This window comes from Coffea arabica, chromosome 5e (assembly GCF_036785885.1).
Source record: "Coffea arabica cultivar ET-39 chromosome 5e, Coffea Arabica ET-39 HiFi, whole genome shotgun sequence".
Taxonomy (NCBI): Eukaryota; Viridiplantae; Streptophyta; class Magnoliopsida; order Gentianales; family Rubiaceae; genus Coffea; species Coffea arabica.
The window spans coordinates 48,844,013-48,861,965 of NC_092318.1; the positions used below are offsets into that span (position 1 = coordinate 48,844,013).

Here is a 17,953-nt window from a genome sequence, read left to right on the forward strand (position 1 = left end):
CGATCATTAATTTATCACGGCGAGGAGAACATAAAACCAACTAGTAAAAAACAACAATGAACTGCCAGCAGAATGAGGCATAAAACTACAAGTTTGGGCATCCAGATCCACACAAAAAGGGTAAAAAGTCGATTAAATAAAGAAAAAATTAGGGCTTTGCATGTTACCTGATTTGCTGAGATACTCTAAATATTTCACTTGTTTAGATTCTTCAAACCGTCTTTTGCCCACTTCTAGTTACCCTCTGCAGTCATTCGGCTTTGGTTCTTCCTCAATCGCAAGAAAAAGGCAAAAAATTTTGGCAAACTCAAGATTCAGTTTTGCCTTGTATTTTCCGCCCGACATAATGGGTTTGGAGGAGAAGAAGGGTGCTTTTGTCTGTTCGGTTATTATTTGAGGATAAAGTTGTCATTTGGGTCATAAAATAAACGGTGTGTAAATATCCGTTATTTTCCGTTATTTTTCAATGAAGTTTGGGTGTAAAGTGCCTATAAACATATTTAAGGGTGTATTGTGCAACTCATACGAGAGTTCAGGAGGTTTTCTGCATTTAACCCTTTTTTTAATAAAAACTTATAAGAATAGCAATCCAAACGCCTGATATCATAAATGTATTCTGTACGCGATCGTTTTGATTGGACATGCAACAAATAGAACTGTTGGTCTAAAAATAACTGAAGTCTGAAGATATACAGACAGAAATCAGCCATGTTGCATCTTAGTTAACATATTTTCATCAGTAGACAAGCAAAATGTAGGAGCTTCAGAATAAACAGTGAGCAGATGTTTCTGAAGCTTTCACGCCAACTACAATGCCCCAAGTTGCACCGAGGCTCACAGAAAACAAAATTTGCATATGTTGTCCTGTCCAATGCTGGAATAATCGTGTCAGTAGATGCCATCCACAAAAAAAAAATGCGCACCATGAGAAGATCAAAAGAGTAAGGATTGTGTGCATCTGATCCTGCAGAACCCAGAGATCAGAAGCTAACCAGTTTCACATTCTTCTTTGCCTTTTCAGAGTTGAGTAACTGGTCATGGCTTCCAGTTTGCTCTGAGAACTACTGCCACTACTAGTCCTCGGAATCGATGGTTTAGCTTAACTCGACACTTTCACTACACTTGCAAAAGTTTTTTTTTTTTTTTTTTAATCTCAATCTGAACTATTTATCCATGAGAGGCAAAGAGAGAATATGAGAAAAAGACCAAAATCTTTAAAATCTTTTAAAATTTGGATTGAAGTCTATTGCTTAGAAATCTAGTTGCAGTCACAAATCATAGGAGTCTTTTTAATGCTCACAATTTCAAAATAAAAAAAATAAGTGTTTTTCCCTCTGTTTTTCTTTGTCAGTTTTTGAAGTTGGTTTTTTTTCTTAGAAGACAAGATAAAGGCTCCGTTTGAATTAGTTGTTTTGGAAGTATTTTTGACTATAGCAAAGTTTTTATAGTATATTTTGGGATATTTAAGAGTAGAAGAATTTTTAGAAAATATTTTGGAATATTTAAAAGTAGAAGAGTTTTTAGAAAATATTTTGGAATATTTTTTAAATATTAAAAAAAATTTAAATTACTTTTTAGGGTACTTTTTAAAAATTTTAATAATTTTTAAAAAATTAATTTTTAAAAAACTCTTGAATCCAAACAAAGCAAAAGTATTTCAAAATTTTTTAGAACAATTAATAAAACGAAAGATATTTAGTGAAAAATAATCCATGTTCCCCTACTAAAATGGAAAACAAAGGATCCAAAAGGTCCTAGAAACTGAGAACCTTTTTTTTTCGTTTCTTTTGCAACTATTTACCGGCTAAGCTGTACGGAACTACTATAAATTTCTCAGCTCCACCCTCTCCCACCACCCTTGGCTCCCCCGCCACCGCTTCTCCGGTCTCCCCTTGCCCTCTCGTTCAATCCCAGAAGCCCAAAAAGCTAGGTCTCAAGTGCTTTTTTTTTTTTTTTTGAACAACAGGTTGCAAAAGGATGTCAAATCATCTCCCAGAGGAAGTGTGGGCTGGCATCTTCACAAGACTCCCAGTCAAGACCCTCCTCCAAATCAGGTCTGTTTGCAAACTTTTCAGTTCCATTATTTCCAACCCTACATTCATTTCAGCTCACATCAAGAAAACTATCAATGAATCCCACTCTCACACCCTTTTCCTGAGATACTTGATTGAGAAAGAAAGGCAGCAAGAACATTACTTGCTATTTACTGACAGTAGTGATCATAAAAATTCTATCTTTGATGAGCACAATTGCAGGAAATTAGACTTCCCATTTAAAACTCGATCAAAATGTCACTTTAGGATTGTGGATTCTTGCAATGGTCTAATATGCTTGAATGATGACAATGATTTTGATACTTCTGGGATTATTCTCTGGAACCCTTCAATTAAAAGATTCCTGAATTTGCCGAACCCCCGGGTTACTAGTAGGAGTTATGGTTCTTATATGTATGTTCTTGGATTTGGATATGATGAAAAGAATGATGATTATAAGGTGGTTAGAGTGGCTTATAAAAAGGGGCGAAGTGGGCGAGATCTGATACCTCCTGAGGTTGAGTTGTATAGCTTGAATTCACGGTCGTGGAGGAGTTTTAATGCTGGTGCTCCTCCTTATGGGATATTTGGGTATACTTGGTTGCAGGCATTTGTGAATGGAGCTGTGCATTGGGTTGGTTATGATCCGTGTGTGGTGAAAGGGAATGAGAGTTGTGGGCTGATTGTGGCGTTTGATTTGAGTGATGAGGTGTTTCGGGAGGTTATGCTTCCTAGTTGTCTGGAGCAGCATGCATGGGATGTGTATATTACGGTTTTTTGGGGTAAGCTTGCAGTGTTACATTATGACTATGGTGCCCATAAGAACTTTTGCTCTGTGTGGGTAATGGAAGAGTATGGATTGGCTGATTCTTGGAAAAAACTATATACTGTTGACCTAAGGGGAGGATTGCGGAATTTGATTGGTTTTCTGAGAAATGATGAAGTCATTGGAGTAACCATTCGGGGTAAGCTGCTTTCATATGACCTCATTACCTCAAGGATTAATAACCTTAGACTTCACGGTGCAGTAGGTGGGTTTCATGTGGGCAGTTATATGGAGAGTTTGGTTTTGCTTGAAGCTGAAAGTGCAGCTTTAGCACGAGAATCAATTACCTCTGGAAATGAACAAGAAGAAGAACAGGCTACTGACTTGCATGCAGTCAAGAACAGGCAAGATTATGCTTATCGTTAAAATATTTGGGTTCTCAGACACATTGGTGATTGAAATTTTGCTTTCTCACTTGCATTGGTAGTTTCTGGACTGCATTGGTTTCTCACTTACATTGGTAGTTTCTATACTGCATCACTCTCTGTGAGTGCATTTTGGGGACTTGAGGAATTTGAACTTCATGTTGTAACTCTTCCATGTTGAGGCTTACTGTCTGTTATCTTTAATTAAGTCAGGATAGGGCATTCCTTTTATGCTTTTATGTAAGTACCATTAGAACAATGTTAATATTTCAATGGAAGCTATGTATCTTTTGCCTTAAGAAGGCCATTGTTCTATTTATGTTAGAAAAAAGCCTAATTAATGGTGATGGACCATGGTCTGTATTTCCTTCCATAACTGATTTTTATTTGCTTTCTTTAGTTCTTCAGAGCTACCAGTTTGGAATGTGGCATTCTAATGTTAGTCCTTTCTTGATACAGGAATGATGAGTTTGATGATCAGGAAAAACTTGAAAGTTTTCTTTCTCTTAGAATATCTGAACAGAATTATTCAGCATATTTATGCTGTGGCTTTAGCGAGCAAGAATTATCTGCAAAGAATTCTGAAGAATGGGTGAAGGAATTGGTTCCTGAGGCTAACTGTGATGGATGGGAGAATGATTGGTGAAGAATGGTGGAACAATGTTGGAAGTGCAATATTTTTGTTTTATTTTATTTTGATATCAAAGAGACAGGGTTATGAATAACTGCTTCAAAATGGGGCTCTGAAAAACAAATCGACAAACACTTCTAAATGTTCTCACAGAAGATCTCATAATTGGTTGTTGGGTTCATGCTAAACCTAGGCAGTTTGCCTTTGATTGCTGGTTGCCGATTGCCTGTAAATTTGGCGATGGTAGCAGGTAAGTTAGTATCTTTAACCTTCAGGTTTCTTATAAACATAATCTGCTTTGTTTGATCAGCCAAACGACTTCATGGTTTTACTTTCTCATGATTTAATTTTAACCAGTATCTCTTTCCATCAGACCCTGTACTTGCTTTTCACTTATCTTGATATGAGACTCCAGACCTATTAAATTGATTGTGAAAACATTTATCGACTCCATTGAGCGGGTCCTATCATTGTCTCTTTTTACTTATCTCTCCATTTGGAGACATCCTGTTGAACTTGTTTTGATTCAGTTTTACTCTGCTTCTCTTCTCTTCAACCCTCAGAAAACACTTAACAAGGAGGGAAACGTAATGGTTTCTTTTCTTTTCTGTTCTTTATTACCCACATGTTTCCTACCAAACTAGCCCTTAATGCAAAACAAACAAGAAGAGATGACCAGAACATGGACATAGATTAATGTTGAACATCACCTTAAGTATGAAAACATTACCATAGATGACACGATATTATGCCATATATGCTGTGTACAAAAAAATGCTGCCAGACAACCTCCAAACTTGAAAATGAGTATTCCAAATAGTAAACAAGGACGTGCAGAGAATCCTGAATAGCTTGGTATACTGTATTTAATTGCTTTTGAATTGATACTTTCAGAGCTAGTTAAATATACTTTGTTAGAAAGCTGGAAGCTGAATGTTGAGAATCTGAATTGTCACAGGTTATCCAAAAATGCATGTGGTAAAATTATAATATCTGCTTAACCCCCTTTAGTTTTGCACAAATATCCACTTTACCTTCCTATGGTTATGTTCATATAGGAAGGTTTTGTACATATATCCACGTAATGCCACTATAATTTTATACGAAGTAGTGAGACCTTTGTTCTATTTAGTACTTGAGTAAGAGTAATCCTGGAATTTCAACTACTGACGGAACGGAGGCTGCTTTTCATCAATTTCCGATTTACATAAAATTACAGTGAGGTTAAGTAGAAATTTTAAAATGTTAGGGGACATATGGTAATGAGTGAAGCCATAAGGGGTTACTAGTAATTTATCCTTGATTTAGAACATAATACTTATTAGGGTTATGCATATAAACTGATATCTAAAGGGTTAAAATTAGTATATGGAGCCTTTGGAAGTAGCATTGTAGGCGTAGGCATCATTCTACCCAATAAAAGGGAGAAACTTTGGGTAATGAAGGCAAAAATAGTCTTTTCAAATGTGTTGATAACAGACACAGTGGAACTAGCAACGGTTGGGGTAAGACTGAATTGGCACAGAGCTCTTACACTTTGACGTATATGGAATTTGAAAGTACTGAGACAGTTGTACCAGTGCCAGGGATCATTAGCAGGAAGAAGGATTTATCAGCTTTGGTCCATCTGGTGCAACACGTTAACCCTATCATGGTTGATCACAGAGTTTGAGTATCAGAAACAGAAATCAGCCTGCAAACATACCATCTAGAGCAGGTTTTATATCTCAATATTAATAAATCTTTGTTGACTGATATTTTTCCTGCTGTATCTCATGACACATTGGCACAATTGGTCAACAATATACCTTCTTCAGTACAAGTTGCACGTGCCTTGTTTAACGGAGAATAGGGTTCAGCTTGTAAAAATGTGATGTGGGGACTAATAACAACCTCTAACATCAAGAATAATCGTGAGTCATGAGAAATGGTCTTTTTCTTTTTTAAGACCAGGAAGTATTAGATGGTTTGCTATTTGGAAGCAAGTGGTCTTTCACATACAAAATAGTTCTTTTAAAAACTAATACAGAAAAGTATTCGCATCGATGAAGTTTACATTGTCATTTGTCAATGACTCAATAATAGATTCTGGAGAATGGTGATGCAGAATTACCTAACCACAAGTAACAGGTAAAGGTATCACTGTTCAGAGTACTCCCACAATGTCTCACTCATGTACAGTTATTGAAACACGGATACACAGACAAATATAAAGATCAATGAAGGATCACCACTGGAATCATATTCTTGATCCTTACATCCATTGAAGAAGAAGAAATGATAGATTACTTTTTGTTACAATTGGCATAAGGATTGATAATGAAGTATGGATTGGGAAAAAAAGATAGAGCAATTGCATATCGTTACTCATAAAAATCAATCAAGTATGGATTGACAAGTTCTTCATGCTATAATTTGTGTAGAATCAAGTGAGCACCATGCTGAGGTTGAATTGTAACTATGGTGTAAGGAGCATGAGTATAAGATGGAGAAAGTTCAAAGGAGAAGTGCTGGAGAATCATTGCCATAGCCAATTTTGCTTCAATCATAGCAAAGGTTTGTCCAATACATATTCGAGGTCCCCAACCGAAGGGGAAGAATGAAGCTTGGCCTTTTGTCGCATTTGATACTCCTTCACTAAATCTGTCTGGATTGAACTTTTCTGAATCGTCACCCCATATTTTGACATCATAATGCAGTAAGAGTATTGGCAACATGAGCCGCACCCCAGATGGGAAAGTATATTTTCCTACTTTAGTTTCCCCTTGAACTGTTCGATCAATTACAGGCAGTGGAGTGTATAGTCTTAAAACTTCGTTCAAGATCATTGTCACCTGCAATAAAGATTATAAGGGAAACCATATGTCATCATAAACTATGCAGAAAGGAAGATTACTGAAATTTACTATGTAGTGATGGTCTAAAGCATAAGAGAGGTGTGTTACTATAAAAGACTGAAAAATGTATATAGAACAGAATAAGCTGAATGTTAATGTTCTTTTCTGCAATCAAGAGTTTCATTTGAAGACACGCACTCTTCTAAGTTCTAACAGGTAGGTAACTTCAAACAGATCAAGCCAATGGTAACATATGGAAGGAACTCACAACTTTGAGGTGATTAAGGCCATTGAAATTTGGCTCATCTCTCCCAAAAACTTGCAAAACCTCTTCCCTAGCTCGGGATTGCCACTCCTGATGCCTGCTCAGTAAAACCAATGTCCATACGAGCAATGATGAGGTTGTCTCCTGCCCGGCAAAATAGAATAGTTTGCACTCTTCAATGACATCATTGATGCTCAAACCAAAACTTTTATCCCCCTTTTGTTCAATCTCTTTAAGATTAGACTCCAATAGTATGCTCAGTAAGTCGTTATCACTTGATTCCCCTGCTTTCATTGCTTCTAATCTTTCATCAATAACTTCTCTTACTGCAGCTCCAACTTTTTTATGAAGTTCCTTTATCCTTCTGTTCCTCTCAGTTGGCAAAAACCTATAGATAAGAAGCGAAACTGACTGAATCAACTTAGAAATCAGGAATGTCAAAATTTTCAATCTGGAATGATACTCAAACTCCCGCAAGTAGTGTGCTTTTCATGTCCATACAACGTGAAGATGCATTGAGAAATCTAGCTTTACCTTGATCCTGGAAAATAGAATGATTTTACAGCTGTCATAACCTGCTCTGCCTGTTCTTTTTGAAGCTTAAAGATCTTTCTTCCTTCCTCATAATTACCACCAAATGCTGTACGAGAAATTGCATCGCTGGTTAAAGTCTGCAGGTGTGGCCAAACATCCAATTCACAGGTTCCTTCTGGTGAAACACTTTCCTCCCATTTGCTCAACATTTCGGTGGCACATAAATGAAAAGCTGGTAGCATCAGCTATTCATAGGAATGAATGATAAGCCTAGTTAGTGCTAGATTTCAAAAAGAAATAATTTCTCAGGTTAATAGTTGTTGGTTTACGATGTCAGCATTGGATATCTACTTTACAGATGAAATTTGATTTACATTCTTCTTGCGGATAAAATTGCATCAGGAAATAAGAGAAGTATATTGTAAATTGTAGGAGGTCATTCAATATTTAAGCATAAGATCAGTTATTGAAAATATAAGATCATCTCCAATGAATTAACACAGATGACTTTGCAGTTGATAAAGAAATGTTAAGTAAAACCTTGAGCTTCTCTAGATGGAAAGCAGGATTGATTATCTTTCGATGTTTTGCCCATTTCTTGCCTTCAGATGCTACTAGACCTTGTATCAGATATTTGCCAAGCGGGTGAAAGTGAGGCTTCTGGAAGAGATTATAGTTCACCATGATCTCCCTTATAGATTCAGAATCTAGGATGATGACTGCAGGATATGGGCCAAGCCATATGAAGGAATTGCTACCTGCAATCGACATGCTAAGCAAATTAAACCAACGAAGACGACACAGAAAATATATCCACCAGCAGAATTTCTAAAAACAGGAAACCAACGACATAGTGTCGTGAAAAAAATGCAATGCATAGTGTCTGAAAAAAATGCAATCATTTATGATCTTACATCACAATATCAAGAAGTCTCTGCAATAAGAATTCAATAGATTATACCATATTTCTTGATGGTTTTGGTGACCATCGGTATAACTCGGGGTACGAGATCATCAGAAAGATTGATTGGCTTGGAATAAGCTTCTTCAATCATCGAAACCATTTCTTTAAAATCTCCATAGACTGGTGTGTATGAATTCCCGGAAAGACCCTGTGCTCTAAGGCACTTCTCTAGCTTTTTGGGCCTCAACCATAAAGAGTTCAGGCCCCTCCATGCACAAACTGTAAGGGCAATTAAACATGGTGAAATTGCTAGCATAAAATTCTCCATAATTTTACAGTTGTTTCATGGCTGGTTAGAGTCTGAGAGATGACCCTTAAAATTGTACTAGCATTCAAGGTTGTCATGTGAAGAGGGGATTAATCTAGCTTTTCAGTATTTGAGCGTGCACGGTCCGGTTAGCCACATTATCATTGTGAATATTCAATCTTGCCGCTATCATCTTTGGAGTTAGTATTGATTTAGAATTCAACAGTCTGATTGAGATTATGTTGGAATATATATTGGGTATAGACTGGATCCAATGTCCCATCAATCAAGAATCTGGGCAAGTTTGCAATCTTTATATTTCGTCATCTAGGCTAATAAATCTGTAATGGAATAGGGGCAAGAACGGTTGCAGGTAGTTCACGGCTAAGATTTGGCCAAAAAAAATTATATGGTCCAGATTTCATCTTGTATCTCGATTTTAACAATATGTGTGGGATGCACAAAATTTTGTTCTAAAATTACACGTTGTTGAAAGTAAGTTACACCATGTGCAAACAAAGTTATGCCTGTGGAAAATGCACATAACTGCCAACTGCAACCGTTCCTACCCTAGTCCATCTATAATTTACTAGGTCTTCCGTCAATTCCGATTCTTGATAGAATTGTCAATTTAATGCATGCTAAAGTATCGGGCAAAACACACATTGATTCTCTATGGTTTAGCGGTTTTTTACATAATCATTCTATAATTTCAAAAATAAGACATAACCCCCTCACATTTTAGACCAAAGTGTCAAAGTGATAAAATTTACATTCCATAACTGCGCCAACTTAAATGTCAAATGTATCCCTATGTAAAGTTGGAAATTATTTATTAATTATAGCAGATTCTGTTTGTATTTGAAAAACCATAAGGGGTTCTGTGGTGAAGTCCTAAATCATAAGGGAATTATATGGTAAAATACAAAATCATAAGCAGTTAATGTATTATGCATATTATGTTTAAATATTTCGGTTACTTTAGACATTTTAATTTTTAAATAAGAATAATCTCGATGTTTTTGTAGGTTCCGTAATAAAGGATCATTTTCGTCACTTGACACTTTAATTCAAACAATGAGAGAGTTATGCATACTTTTTGAAACCGGAAAGAAATTATGTGAAAAATCGCTAGATCATAAGAGTGTAAAGTGTATTTTACCCTAAAGGATTTCAATATTCTTATCATTATTTTTTAAATACGTAGAATAAAGCTGTACGAAATGTCCTACATCGAAATATAAATATAAACTCTGGCCCATTGGATTACTAATAACTTTACATTAATCATTTTGCGCCCATGATTTTGCTCAAAAAGTTATTGAGCCAAAAAAAAAACATATATGAGATAGACGCAAAATTTTCTTTTTTTTTTTTTTCCTTTTTCTCTTCCAAACTAAATATTACGTATAACTTCAGCATCAATTTACAATATATTGCAACTGCAAAAGTATCACTTTGTGCCTTCTTGCACACATAAAACAGAAATCTTTTTTTTTTTTTTCTCTCCAAACCAAAGTAGTCATAAGGTTGGACTGCCTAGCAGCAAGGAATGGATAACAAAATCACATTTCTCACTCAAAAATAGAGCAAAGCAGAACCAAGGAAAAGCAAATGGAAACTACTTCAGCTGACTATAATTTGTGCAATACCAAAAGAGCACCATGCTGAGGTTGAAGTGTAAATACTGTGTAAGGAGCATGAACATAGGATGGTGAAAGTTGAAAAGAGAAGTGTTGTAGAATCATTGACAGCGCCAATTTTGCTTCTAACATAGCAAAATTTTGTCCGAGACATATTCTAGGCCCCCAGCCAAAAGGGAAAAATGGAGCTTGGCTTTGGCCTTTTGCTGCCTTTGACACTCCTTCACTAAATCTTTCTGGCTTGAATTCCTTTACATCATCTCCCCATATTTCGCGGTCATGATGCAGCAAGATCACTGGTAACCACAGCATCACCCCGGCTGGCAAAGACAATTTTCCCACTTTAGTTTCTTGGTGGACTCTTCTATTCAGTGCAACTGCTGGAGGATATAGCCTTAGAACTTCATTCAAGATCATAGTCACCTGCAAGAATCTCGTGTGAGCTGTATGCAGTTGGTTTATAGGTAACTGCGACAGAACAAATTATATTTTTTAATACTTTTTCAAGTGTTCAATTTCTGTCGGAGCTAATATGAGGAAGACACTTACTATTTTCAGGTGATTAAGCCCTTCAAAGTGTGGTTTGTTTCTCCCAAAGACTTGCGAAACCTCGTCTCTAGCTTTCGACTGCCATTCTCGGTGTCTACCTAGCAACACCAATGTCCATACAAGCAAAGTAGAAGAGCTCTCTTGTCCAGCAAAATAGAAGAGTTTGCACTCATCAATCACATCTTGCATGGTCATACCAAAGCTCTTGTCTCCATGTTGATCAATTTCTTTAAAATTGGATTCTAGCATAATGCCTAACAAGTCATCGTTACTGGTTTCCCCTGCTTTTAATGCCTTTACCCTTTTGTTAATGATATCTCTGATTTTAGCTTGAATTTTTTTTTCAATGTCCTTCATTCTTTTGTTCCTTCTAGTTGGCAAAAACCTGAAGACAACAATCAGAAATCAAGAAACTCAGTAACTCAGACATAGGAAATCAAATATGTGAGTTAAAAACTTATCCATTGTGTAGCTTTATCTTATCAAGCTTTTCTGAGTCATGAAAATGAAAGTGTATCCTAGAATACTATGCTTGCTGAGTTTATACTTTCATAGAAACTTGGCAGAAAAAGATTAACTTTAACTTTACCTCAATCCTGGGAAATATACTGATCGCGTGGCCCTGACAGCATACTGTGCCTGTTCCATTTGGAGTTCAAATATCCTTCTCCCTTCTTCGTAATTGCTACCAAATGCTGTACGAGAAATCGAATCAGCACCTAAAGTTTGAAGGTACGGCCAAACATCCAATTCGCATGATCCTTCTGGTGAAACTCTTTCCTCCCATTTACTCAACATCTCGCTGGCACTTGAGTAAAATGCTGGCAGCATATGCTATTCATAGCCATGGTGAAAACAAAATTTATTAGCACTTCTAATATACCTTAAGAATGATTCAGATTGTAGCTTAATTATTTGCCATCACTAGATTGAAAAATTTCAAACTGAAGTTCTTTAAGGTGGAGAAAATAGAATTCAAATTTGTAAACGATACCTTCAGCTTCTGTAAATGGAAAGCAGAACTTATGATTTTTCGGTCTTTGGCCCATTTATCACCCTCCGAGAAAATGACACCTTGTGCCAACAATTTGACAATTGGATGAGGACGAGGCTTCTTAAAGATATAGTTCTTCAGCAAGATTTCCCTCATATTTACAGGGTCTAGGATGACCACTGAGGGATTCAGCCCCAACCATACAAAGGAATTCCTACCTGCATTTGGATTCTAAACTGATAAGTTCACTTTTAAACAGAAATACTTGTGTATACGGAAAGGAGAAAGTTTAGACAGTTTCAATCTTCATATGCGTACAGTAGTATGTGGTAAAAGGAAAATCAGCTATCAATATATATATGGCTATCATTGCAGAAACAGTACAGTTTAGACGTGAACTTTGCTAATCAGTTGCTTAGGAAAACTAATCGGATGAAATGAGTGACCAGGGATCAACACCATACCGTATTTCTTGATGATTTCAATGAAGAAAGGTATGACTCGTGGCACGATGTCATCAGAAAGGTTGATAGGCTTGGAGTTAGCTTCTTTCAGCATCACTGCAATGTCTTTGAAGTCTCCACACACTAGTCTATAAGAATTTCCATTAAGGCCTAGGTTTCTTAGGCGCTTCTCTAGCTTTTTGGGCCTCAGCCACATGCAGTTCAGCACTCTCCATGCAAAAACTGCAAGTGCAACAGCACAGGAAACTCCTATGGAATAATACATACGTTCATATGATTTCATCCCCATTTCCTAATGATCTCTCAACCTTTATAGCTCCATATACGAACATATTGAAATGAGGGATCCATTATTATAATCATTAAAAAAATCCTTTTAGGCAGTGAAAGAGGGAATCTAGATCATAACTGAACATGGATGATGGAGCAGAAGTGACCTTTTATTGTTAATTTATCTCTTGATGTTGGCCTCATGGTGTACAGTGAAGATTTTGTTGATGATTAGACAATAATTGACGGCCAACTAGCCAGCAGCTTCATGCGTAACAACGACAGGAGAAGCCCATGCTTCCACTCCCTCGTTTTTTCATATTTTGATGCAGATATTGCAATCTCTTGCCTTACTTTATTTGCATGCCTTGATATTAGAGAAGCAATGAGGTTTAAGCAGTTTGATGAGGACAAAGACATCCTCAATGATTTCTGCCAATACCAAATCAGTGGATTGATCTGGAATCCATTGATGATGATAGCACCTTTTGTTTTTAGTATGATATGGATAGGTATAATGTCATAGTAGAATTTTTCATAACCACCCTCAAGCACCCATCATGTAACTAGCATCTTTAACGTATGAAAAAGTTAGAATTGTTTTCTATTAACTTTTTTCAGTTTTTTTTGCTATTTAAAACAGGATAAATTACCTTTTATTCTTTTGTGATTTGATACTTTACCACATAACCCTCTATAATTTAAAACCTATACATAACCCCTTCCCTAATTTGGGTTCATTATTAGCTTAAAAGTAATGGTCAATATTGAAAGGTCAAAGTCAAACTAATAAATAGACAAATTCACGCTTTTACTATATATATTGTTCTTTTTTCCTCTCCTTTCTCTTTTTCTTTTTCCTTTGAGAAGAGAAGAGATGATTTTAAAAAACTATACTTTGGCTTACTAAATCTTAATAAATCTAAAAATTTCTCAAATACAAAAAAGAAGAAAGGGAAATAAAAATAGATAAACAAGAAATAGATAATACTATTAAAAGATTTGGTTTAAAAACTTACATTGATATTTACAATCATTAAAGATTTCATATTTTGTAATTCTTATTATGTATTTTTATTTTCCTTTCTTCTTTTTTTTTTGGTATTTGAAAAAAAAAAGGTAATCAAAGGGTGAATTTGTTAATTTATTAGTTTGATTTTGAATTTTTTAATATTGACCATTAGTTTTAAAGGGAAAATTAACCTTGACACTTTAATTCAAAATATAAGAGATTTATGTACACGTTTTTAACCCTTGAGGAGTTATGTGACAAATCACTAAACCATAAGAGGGTAAAAGGTAATCTAACCTTAAAATATTAAGAAAACAGCACAACCGGTAATAAAACAAAATGCTTTCCAAATATAAATGATCATTTATTCACCAAATAAACAAGCAGAAAGACAACAAATATAGTAAATTTTAATTCTGCCCGTAAATCATAAACTCTTTGTCTGCCACTGCTAAAAAAGCATCAGCATTTCAAGCATATGACAAGATTCAGAAGCTGAAGATCCAAATTTTCTTATGGTACTTGAATTCTCAAGTTCTATTGATACACTACTGATTATCTTCTGCAACAAGAACCTTCATGTTCACCATACTACAATTTGTGCATGACTAAATGAGCACCATGCTGAGGTTGGAGTGTGGCTATCGCGTGAGGAGCATGAGTATAAGATGGGGAGAGTTCAAAGGAGAAGTTTCGAAGAATCATTGCCATCACCAATTTTGCTTCTACCATGGCAAAGTTTTGTCCAATACATATTCGAGGTCCCCAACCGAATGGGAAAAATGAAACCTGGCCCTTTGTTGCATTTGACACTCCTTCACTAAATCTCTCTGGTTTGAACTCTTTTGCATCATTACCCCATACTTCACAGTCATGATTCAACAGCATTAATTGCAGATTGAGTAGCACCCCAGCAGGCAAGGAAAATTTTCCTACTTTAGTTTCTTCATGAAGCCTTCTAGCAAGCACAGCCACTGGTGGATACAATCTTAGAACCTCATTCAAGATCATTGTCATCTGTGATGTTGTACAAGGAATAGATGAAGAATAGTACAGCTCAAGATATCTTAAAGCAAGCAAAATGAAACAAAAGGTGGTTACATTGCAACAGTCCAAAAGGAGAGAAAATTGATACGCAAAGAACTGTCAGTGTTGAATGAAGTTTACAGGAGTAACCTAATGATGTAATGCTACTCAGAATTTGTAAAATGGTGTGTTCAGTGAAGAGCTTAATGGTGCAATTTATGTGACAGGGCGTTCTTGACCATGTACCTTTTTTCAGCTCACTTTTCTAACACCATAAAAAAAAAAAAAACCAATCTTAAGGGATCTGCAACTCTCCAGAACATTAGTTTGGATAGAAAGTCACCATTGATTGAGAATCTATTTCGTTGGCATGATTTTACCTGTCTTGAATTGTAACCAGACCAGAATATATTGTGCCACATTTATATATGAGAAAAGGGATATCTTAAATATAGACAATGCAAGCACAGGTGGATCAGTTACATATATTGCAAATCAAAACTGAAAAAACAGACATTTATTTCCCCCTGAAATTCCAACTTTGAACTTGATTCTGAATGCCTTGCATTTTGTGTTTAGTGAAGTATGCTATGGACTGGTTCTAAATTTATCATTACTCATCTGTAAAGCTATTCACACTGGAACCAAGTTTTCCAGTGGCAGGACAGATACTTGACAAGATCTAATGAACAATACAAAGTTCATAAACTTTAGGAGCTTGCACTTTATTAAAACAATGTGCAGAATACACTTACAGTTTTGAGGCGACTGAGGCGATCAAAATCTATCTCCTCTCTTCCAAACGCTTGCAAAACCTCTTCCCTAGCGACTGACTGCCAGTCTTGATGCTTGCTCAGTAAAATTAAGGTCCATACCAGCAAGGTTGAAGTGGTGTCCTGCCCACCAAAATAGAAGAGTTTGCACTCTTCAATTATATCTTTGATGCTCATACCAAAATCTTTGCTGCCATACTGATCAATCTCCTTAAAGTTAGATTCCAACAGTATGCCCAATAAGTCGTCCCTTCTTCCTTCCCCTGCTTTCATTGCTTTCACTCTCCTATCAATTATGTCCCTTATTGTTGCTTGAACTGCTTTTTCAATCTCCTTCATTCTTCTGTTTCTCTTCGTTGGCAAAAACCTATAGATGAAGAGATTACCGAGCAAGAAACTCAGGATGTAAGATATCAAAGCTAAGATAGTTCTTTAAGTTCAGCAGTAGCAAGCACTCCATGTCCATGCAGAACAAGGGAATATGTTTTTTAAACACTGGGGGAAAAGATTGAAACCAGGAGCATACCTCATTCCAGGGATATATAATGACCTTTCAGCTGTCACAACATTGTCTACCTGTTCTTGTTGAAGTTCTAAAATTTTCCTTCCTTCTTCATAATTACTACCAAATGCTGTGCGAGAAATCACATCACCAGTTAGGGTTTGAAGATAAGGCCAAACATCCAGCTCACAAGATCCTTCTGGCGAAAGTTTTTCCTCCCAATTCCTCAACATCTCACTGGCACTCGAATGAAAAGCCGGCAGCATAAGCTACTCATGGCAACAATAAAAGCAAGCCAATTAGTAACAGGTGTACAAGCAAAAGTAACTTAGCTCCACATTAATCATTACTTTCACAGGATTGAAACTCAAAATTAAAAAAAAAAACTCAAAAAAGGCTGTGGCTAATTACGTCAAGAATTAGGTGTGATAATTGTGTAAATGAATGATCAAGTTTAAAGTCCTAAAAGAGCACTAGATACGTTCCCTTCCAGTACAAAGTTCTTTCAAGCGTAAAAATCGAGAACTAACTTTCCTTCAAGGCAAATAAAACAGAATCAAATAAAACCTTGATTTTCTCTAAATTGAAAGCAGGATTAATTATTTTCCGATCTTTAGCCCATTTATCTCCCTCAGAGTCTAGTAGCCCTTTCGCCAGCAATTTTCCAAGTGGATTGGAATGTTGCTTTGGGAAGAGATTATGCTTAAGGAAGATCTCCCTGAGAAGTTCAGGGTCCCGGATGATAACTGAAGGTTTAGGCCCAAGCCACAGAAAAGAATTGCTACCTGCAAATTCAATACAGATGAAATCTTCTTAAAAACAAGAATCAGAATTTTCAAGAAGACGATTTAAATCCCACGTACCATCTACAAGCCGATGGCACAAAAGTATGCAAGGTCTTTGCTAATTGAAGGCCACAACAACAAAGAGGAAATTGCGAAGGGCATTAATGTAGGACATGTGCAACAGGAAACTCAGCTCTGATCACATGACTATAAGCCTATAACTGAGTTCTGATCCTTTTTAATAAACCGACTTTTTATTCGACAACACTTTGATTATGATACGAGTAAGAAGACTTGTGTAGAGCGTACCGTATTTGTTGATGGTTTTGACGTGGAAAGGTATAACTCTGGGCACGATATCATCAGAGAGACTGATTGGCTTGGATTTGGCTTCCCCAAGCATCATTGCTAACTCTTTCAAGTCCCCAAAGAATGGTCTGTAGGAATTTCCATTAAGACCTTGTGCTCTGAGGCATTTTTCCAGCCTTCTTGGCTTCAACCACATCGAATTCAAGACTCCCCATGCACAGACTAGCAAAGCTACGACACAAGAAACTGAAATAAAGCTCAACATATTCTCCAGTAGTTTCATCTCAACTCCCAATCTCAAGTGACCACTCACTCTAGCTGCTAAAACTTATCTTCCTGTGTGAAGGGGGGAAATGAATGTGCATTTTAAATAGGCAGGTACAGGATTTTTGGGGGGGGCGGGGGGAGCGGGCAACTAAATAATATAATATTTTTTGAACGTTTTGTTACCTTATATAAATTTTTTATATATTTTTACAATAGAAGTATGATATTTTATTACTGTTTATGTGAATCTCATGTGTAATAATCATGTTTCTGATGTTAAATTTTATAAATAATTCACATAAAATTACACTTTATTCAAAAAATATTATATTGTTCAGATCGATTGTTTCGCCGTGCCTTGGTCGCAGACATTATTGTATGATTCAGCATGGAGTGACCACAGATTCCTTGACCAACTCCCGGTCCAATAGAACCAGGCCCTACCGCCAATCCAGCAGCCATAACGGGAGCAGCAGAAATCAGCGGATTCATAATAAATTTTCTCGTACCAAAAAAAAAAGGGGTTAATGATACAACCAACTACTGAATTATGATTTGATTATTCCGTTACTAGGATTCAAAGTTGCTAGTTTGTGATTCCACTTTTAGGATTAAGATAATTCCATTTAGCCCCTTAAAATCATGGTTTTTTGTCCA

The 17,953-nt window shown here is 36.2% G+C and overlaps 4 protein-coding genes across 5 annotated transcripts; 1 reads left to right on the top strand and 3 right to left on the bottom strand.

The window, feature by feature from the left end:
• The first annotated feature begins 1,716 nt into the window (after positions 1–1,716).
• Positions 1,717–4,338, top strand: LOC113688050 (F-box/kelch-repeat protein At3g23880). Of its 2 annotated transcripts, XM_072048917.1 has the most exons (3): positions 1,717–2,054; positions 2,301–3,203; positions 3,684–4,338. In XM_072048917.1, the coding sequence occupies exons 1-3, from the start codon at positions 1,978–1,980 to the stop codon at positions 3,868–3,870; spliced, it is 1,167 nt and encodes a 388-aa protein (XP_071905018.1). In that variant the 5' UTR covers positions 1,717–1,977; the 3' UTR covers positions 3,871–4,338. The 2 variants fall into 2 exon arrangements, with proteins under 2 accessions (XP_071905018.1, XP_027061449.1); XM_027205648.2 differs by having other exon boundaries at positions 1,719–3,203.
• A 1,553-nt stretch (positions 4,339–5,891) lies between these two features.
• Positions 5,892–8,769, bottom strand: LOC113688051 (cytochrome P450 CYP72A219-like). Its single transcript, XM_027205649.2, has 5 exons — positions 8,453–8,769; positions 8,032–8,249; positions 7,492–7,736; positions 6,961–7,345; positions 5,892–6,689 (listed from the first exon to the last, which is right to left on the bottom strand). Exons 1-5 carry the CDS (start codon positions 8,721–8,723, stop codon positions 6,264–6,266), a joined length of 1,545 nt encoding a protein of 514 aa, XP_027061450.1. The 5' UTR covers positions 8,724–8,769; the 3' UTR covers positions 5,892–6,263.
• Positions 8,770–10,116: 1,347 nt separating this feature from the next.
• On the bottom strand, positions 10,117–12,999 carry LOC113688048 (cytochrome P450 CYP72A219-like). Its single transcript, XM_027205646.2, has 5 exons — positions 12,353–12,999; positions 11,889–12,106; positions 11,484–11,728; positions 10,895–11,279; positions 10,117–10,768 (listed from the first exon to the last, which is right to left on the bottom strand). Exons 1-5 carry the CDS (start codon positions 12,639–12,641, stop codon positions 10,337–10,339), a joined length of 1,569 nt encoding a protein of 522 aa, XP_027061447.2. The 5' UTR covers positions 12,642–12,999; the 3' UTR covers positions 10,117–10,336.
• A 965-nt stretch (positions 13,000–13,964) lies between these two features.
• Positions 13,965–17,369, bottom strand: LOC113688049 (cytochrome P450 CYP72A219). Its single transcript, XM_027205647.2, has 5 exons — positions 17,030–17,369; positions 16,503–16,720; positions 15,960–16,204; positions 15,416–15,800; positions 13,965–14,651 (listed from the first exon to the last, which is right to left on the bottom strand). Exons 1-5 carry the CDS (start codon positions 17,310–17,312, stop codon positions 14,226–14,228), a joined length of 1,557 nt encoding a protein of 518 aa, XP_027061448.1. The 5' UTR covers positions 17,313–17,369; the 3' UTR covers positions 13,965–14,225.
• Positions 17,370–17,953: the final 584 nt, after the last annotated feature.

What these genes read in the sequence shown, in the direction of transcription:
- LOC113688050 (XM_027205648.2), top strand. Translation starts at nt 1,978, where the DNA reads ATGTCAAATCATCTCCCAGAGGAAGTGTGGGCTGGCATCTTCACAAGA. An exon ending in TTGCATGCAGTCAAGAACAG is followed by an intron (nt 3,204 to 3,683) that starts GCAAGATTATGC and finishes TTCTTGATACAG; the next exon opens with GAATGATGAGTTTGATGATC.
- LOC113688049 (XM_027205647.2), bottom strand. Translation starts at nt 17,312, where the DNA reads ATGAAACTACTGGAGAATATGTTGAGCTTTATTTCAGTTTCTTGTGTC. An exon ending in TTATATATCCCTGGAATGAG is followed by an intron (nt 15,801 to 15,959) that starts GTATGCTCCTGG and finishes CTTCATCTATAG; the next exon opens with GTTTTTGCCAACGAAGAGAA. An exon ending in GCCTCAGTCGCCTCAAAACT is followed by an intron (nt 14,652 to 15,415) that starts GTAAGTGTATTC and finishes ACAACATCACAG; the next exon opens with ATGACAATGATCTTGAATGA.
- LOC113688051 (XM_027205649.2), bottom strand. Translation starts at nt 8,723, where the DNA reads ATGGAGAATTTTATGCTAGCAATTTCACCATGTTTAATTGCCCTTACA. An exon ending in TCCATCTAGAGAAGCTCAAG is followed by an intron (nt 7,737 to 8,031) that starts GTTTTACTTAAC and finishes TCCTATGAATAG; the next exon opens with CTGATGCTACCAGCTTTTCA. An exon ending in TTCTATTTTCCAGGATCAAG is followed by an intron (nt 7,346 to 7,491) that starts GTAAAGCTAGAT and finishes TCTTATCTATAG; the next exon opens with GTTTTTGCCAACTGAGAGGA.
- LOC113688048 (XM_027205646.2), bottom strand. Translation starts at nt 12,641, where the DNA reads ATGGGGATGAAATCATATGAACGTATGTATTATTCCATAGGAGTTTCC. An exon ending in GTATATTTCCCAGGATTGAG is followed by an intron (nt 11,280 to 11,483) that starts GTAAAGTTAAAG and finishes TGTTGTCTTCAG; the next exon opens with GTTTTTGCCAACTAGAAGGA. An exon ending in GGCTTAATCACCTGAAAATA is followed by an intron (nt 10,769 to 10,894) that starts GTAAGTGTCTTC and finishes AGATTCTTGCAG; the next exon opens with GTGACTATGATCTTGAATGA.